Here is a 5,365-nt window from a genome sequence, read left to right on the forward strand (position 1 = left end):
TACGAAACCGCTTAAACAACTTTGAGGTTATTAGCCGTTTCATGATCATTCGCATAAATCATACGGTAATTGTTAACCATAATGGGTGATGACCACCAGCCCTGAAGCCACAGTGGTCGCTCTGTCTCTGTCTTATCTCCCTCTCTCTCCTTTTACTCTTCTGCTCGCTTTCTCTCTCTCTCTCTCTCTCTCTCTCTCTCTCTCTCTGGTCCCTTTAATGTCTGCACTGATGTGTGCCGTGTAGACTATGTGAACCACGCTATGCTCCTGTGAAGGACAGTGTGAAGCAGTGGCGGTTTTAAGAAATATGAGGCCCTATTTCACCCAACCCCCATCACAGCAGCCCTCAAGAAGGCTCGGCCACAGCAACATCACCAGACCACACCGCACCACACCCATATGGCTGGCTATGTTCAGGCCAGTTCTGTCCACAAATTGTTAAAACAAGAGCAGTCAGAGATGGCCCTGGATATCCTGGCCAACACCCCCTTCAGGAAGTGTGGACAGACAGACAGACAGGGTGAGGGCCGCTGACAGCTTTGGCCAGGCCCAGGACAAAGTCATCCTTTTGATAAAGGCTAAAGTCTTCAGGCATTTTTTCCACTAAACAATGCACACACACTGCACCCAAGGGGTCAAGAGGTTTATTATTAACATATTACAGTTGCATGAAGTCGTTCAGGCTCCTGATGCTTCAGGTCAGTCTGCAGCCCTGCTCATCTTGCCACTAAAGGGGTGCATCGACGTTCAAATCACTTTGAGACTTGGTCTGACCAAGAGCATAACAATTAACATTTCCCAAACGGATGACCTGCCTCCCTTGGTTTGCTTATGGCTGTTTGCGTCCCGAACTCAGAAAGTACTTGCATTGCTCTTGACCTGACTAGTTGCAACGCTGAAGGTGTTGCGTCACTTGGAGGGCGCGGCCTGGCTAATGGTATATGGCCGTTTCCTACAGAATAGCATATAAGTCACAAACATGTATTCATTACACCAGCAACATTCATGCCTTTTACATACTACTGGTAGCTAGGTGTTTGGTGATCCAACACATTTTTCATTCAACAGAGAAGCAGGCTGACACATTTCAGACATGGAAAGAATGACTTAATCACAGAGTACCAGGAATACAGAACAATGATTAAACAATAGATTAACATTAAAGGTGCACTGTATAGGATGGTGGCCAGAGCAGGTATTGCAACTATGCTACTAATTGACACGGTGCTGTCTGCCAAATTTGATCTTTTCATGAAATAATGAACTAAAATTTACTATGACCAAAGTACAGTAAGTTTGCAGCTAAAAATGTGTTTCTGGAAATTAAAAATGGCAGACATGGAGAAGATCCACCTTTTCATGTGTGTAGTCATATTGACTAGTTAGAATTTGATGGTGGTGGTACGTATTTATGGAAAAGGGTTATGAATTCTGTAAAGACTCGGACTGCCAAACACACACTGCTACCTGGACAACATTCTTGTCAATGGTCCTGACGAGCAGTCACATCTGAAAACCCAGTACTCTAGCCTGGGCGAATAGCCGACTGTTGACTTTGTGCGGAGGCAAAATTTGTGGGCGGAGCACATAGGATGGCGTCGCCAGGCTAGCAGTACTCAGCAGGTTAGAGGAATACTGCCACATCATCGACACCGCTGGTCTCCACAAGTCACCGGAGAAGGCCTCATGGACCATCATGGACGCCCCAGCACCAGGCGATGTGTGTCAACTGCGGTCTTTCCTAGGAATGTTAAACTACTATGGACGCTTCATCCCTGACCTTTCCACCGTGCTTAAGCCACTGAATGAACTGCTGAACAAAGAAAAGAAGTGGCAGTGGACGTCAGCATGTGTAGCAGCGTTCCAGAAAGCCAAAGCACTCCTAGTGTCACAAGAGGTGCTCACACACTACAACCCTGAGCTGCCTCTCCGCCTTGCCTGCTTCGCTTCCTATGGGGTCGGAGCTGTTCTGTCTCACATCATGCCGGATGGCGAAGAAAAACCCATCGCTTATGCATCCAGAACACTCAGCAAAGCAGAACAGAACTATGCACAGATCAAGAGGGAGGCGTTATCGATTGGAGTACAAAAGTTCCACCAGTATCTGTATGGTAATACATTTTCTCTACTCACTGACCATCCCCCGCTTACAACCATCGTTAGTCCAGTCAAAAGTACACCATCCATGGCTGCAGCTCGCATGCAATGCTGGGCACTCCTGCTCTCTGCTCACACGTACAAAATTGAGTACAGGAAAGGGGCCCTACATGCCAACGCTGATGGACTGTCGAGGTTACCGCTCCCTCATGCCCCCAGTGAGAAACAAGGTGCAGTGGAGGTGTTCTACACTTCACAGTTGGACACACTACCAGTCAGTAACGCCGAGATCAAGCGTCACACCATGTCTGACTCCACCCTGTCCCGTGTCATGGAGATGGTCACAACTGGCCGTTTTCCCACTGCAAAGGACGCTGGAGACGAACTGTCACCCTACCTCCAGCGCCGCCATGAGCTCACTGTGCAGCAAGGATGCCTCATGTGGGGTCTGAGAGTGGTTGTGCCACCCAAACTGCGCCCCTGGGTACTGTCAGAGCTACACTCAGCACTCCCAGGTGTAGTGAGGATGAAGAGCTTAGCTCGCAGCTACGTGTGGTGGCCCGGCATTGACTCCCAGATCGAAGACCAAGCAAAGTCATGCCAATCATGCCCACGAGTACAGAAAGACCCTGGCCCAGCACCTTTACACCCGTGGATATGGCCATCTAGTCCCTGGGAACGCATATATGTGGACTTTGCTGGCCCATTTCAAGGGCACATGTACCTGGTCGTAGTGGACGCCCACTCCAAATGGCCTGAGGTACACATCATGGACAGCACCACATCTAGTAAGACCATCCAAGTGCTTAGAGGACTTTTTAGTCGCTATGGCATTCCACTCAGCCTGGTAAGCGATAACGGCCCTCAGTTCTGCTCTGAAGACTTCAGCATGTTCCTGAAAGCCAATGGAGTCAAGCACATTCGCTCAGCACCGTACCACCCTTCTTCCAATGGCTTGGCAGAGCGCTTTGTGCAAACCTTCAAGCATGCTCTGAAATCTCCCAAGGGAACTAAGCCAGTGCAACAGTGCCTAGATACATTCATCCTCACCTACCGCAACACCCCTCATGCAACAACCAAGGAGAGCCCTGCAATGCTCTTCATCGGACGCAAGCTGCGTTCACGACTGGATTTCCTGAAACCCAGTGTGGCTGGAGCAGTGCACCAGTCACAGCAGGCTCAACAACAGCGATGCCAGCTACACTCAAAACAGAGACAGTTTGCAGTTGGTGAGCCAGTGCTTGTGCTTGATTACAGGAGAGGGGAGGATAAGTGGATGCCTGCTGTGGTGATCGAGAAGACCGGACCAGTGTCCTACAAGGTAAATGTGGGAACACAAGGGGTCTGCAAGCGTCATGTGGACCAGATGCTGGCTCGGCCCGAGTCAGATCCACCAGAGTCTGTGATTTTTCCAGTTACACCATCACAGACAACCACACCTGGTACCACACCTGACACAAATACACCTCAACAGAAGGAGGATACTGATACAGTTACACACACACCACATGCATCACCCAAAACACCCAAGACACCATCACAGTCCATAGAAATGACAAACGCAGAACATTCAGAGACAACAGGGACTGTACGACGGTATCCTGTGAGGATCACCCATCCGCCAGTACGTTATGGACATGAGTGAACTTTTTGGAAAAAATTTGGAATATTTAAACAAAAACAAAACAAAAAAACTAAGAAAGAAAAGAAAGATAACCGAAAAATGTTGATGAATGCTTTAAGATGTTTGCTTGTGCAGAAATGTTGTTTAATGATTGAGTTTTGGAACTCTGCAGTGATTCTAAATAATTTAAGTAATATACCGGTATATATATTTATATGACTAATATATGCTTGTTTATTTCCTATTAATGTTATTGAGAAGTAAGACAGAAGTCATCTCAGGTATTGTTTAAAGATATATTTATATATTATACAGTTTATATTGTTGATGTATTTATTACATAACCTTATGTAGCCTAGTTTAAAGGGAATACACTGTTGTAGGCCTAAATTATATTGCTAATGTATTTATTAACTTATATAATCAGTTTAAACTGAATATAAAGTAAGATTGTTTCAGATGAAGTTTTTGTAATTGACAACAATTCTTAGTGGGAAGGAGATATGTTATGAATGACCATACCAAGGATTACCACACGAGGGCATACTGCCACTAGGGCATTCTATGTAACCTAGGCAACCTTTTAGTTTGATAATAAACCACCATTGAACCAGTAAGTCCGTGTTGCTATGTGTCCGGTAATATTGATTAGAAGATACAAATAGTAGCGACACAACACTAACTACATTAGCTGCTTTGTTGCTTGCAATGCAATTTCCCATTGGCAACTACCAAAGTTGCTAACTGGCTAACAACTACGCTATCAAGAAATGGACCCCTCTGCACACAGCACTAATTTGCTCAATCCAGGCCAGGCCTCCATCTTCCAGTGCAGTCATTTGCGCTTCTGCCCGTTGTCAGCTTCTGCAGAGATCAAAAGGGAAGAGGAAATAAAGCAGACTTAAATCAATAGGGTACAGGTAGGCCCTACTACTGTTTAAGTGCAGTCACCTTTGGTTGGAAGTACAATTAGCTCTCATAACATTTTGGAAACGATTTTATGACTTGTTTTAAAAACTCACTTTTGGCGATTCAGGGATGCATTTCTGGAAAGCGTAGTTGCTAACTATGTTAGCTACTTTGTTGGTTTCAATGCAATTTCCCATTGGCAACTACAGAAGTTGTTAAATGCGAACAACTACGCTTTCAAGAAATGCTCCCCAAGTTTTGTATTCACATACATGTGCCATTCCCCCTGTGACTGCCCATAGCCCTTCTTAATGCCTTAGCACCCAAATAATAATGGCACCGCCCTTGGAATTCGAGACGATTCGTCTAATGAATTGCTGAGAGGGGACCATTCGAACAAAACGTTGGACCATTCGTAGAAGGCATGGGGCGTTTCGTGCAGTACCTGCGGATCTTTCGTAGAAGACCTAAGGACGTTACGTTCAACCCATGCAGACCTTTCGTGTAACTGGGCAGACGTTTAGTGTAGTCTGCCTATTTTATTAGCCTATTATTTTTTATATTTTATCAAACTTGTGTGCCTACCACCACAATGCAATGAAAACAAAAATCGAACCATGTAGAAAGTGTGTGCGTGCGTCTCTATTTTTTTTATTATTTTTTTTTATTTTAGTTCAGGCTGCTTTTTTATCATTAGGCCTATTTTATAGCCTATTTATTAAATATACTATATCG

General features: G+C 45.4%; 1 protein-coding gene across 1 annotated transcript; it reads left to right on the forward strand.

Annotated features, from left to right (window-relative positions):
- Window positions 1-1,279: 1,279 nt before the first annotated feature.
- LOC134453605 (uncharacterized protein K02A2.6-like) lies at window positions 1,280-3,827 on the forward strand. The gene has a single exon (XM_063204390.1). The coding sequence runs from the start codon at window positions 1,697-1,699 to the stop codon at window positions 3,740-3,742; it is 2,046 nt and encodes a 681-aa protein (XP_063060460.1). The 5' UTR covers window positions 1,280-1,696; the 3' UTR covers window positions 3,743-3,827.
- The last annotated feature ends 1,538 nt before the right edge of the window (window positions 3,828-5,365 follow it).

This window comes from Engraulis encrasicolus, chromosome 8, assembly GCF_034702125.1.
Source record: "Engraulis encrasicolus isolate BLACKSEA-1 chromosome 8, IST_EnEncr_1.0, whole genome shotgun sequence".
In the NCBI taxonomy this organism is placed as follows: Eukaryota; Metazoa; Chordata; class Actinopteri; order Clupeiformes; family Engraulidae; genus Engraulis; species Engraulis encrasicolus.

Excerpts from the sequence above, each read along its gene's own strand:
- LOC134453605 (XM_063204390.1), top strand. The coding sequence starts at position 1,697 with ATGGACGCCCCAGCACCAGGCGATGTGTGTCAACTGCGGTCTTTCCTA.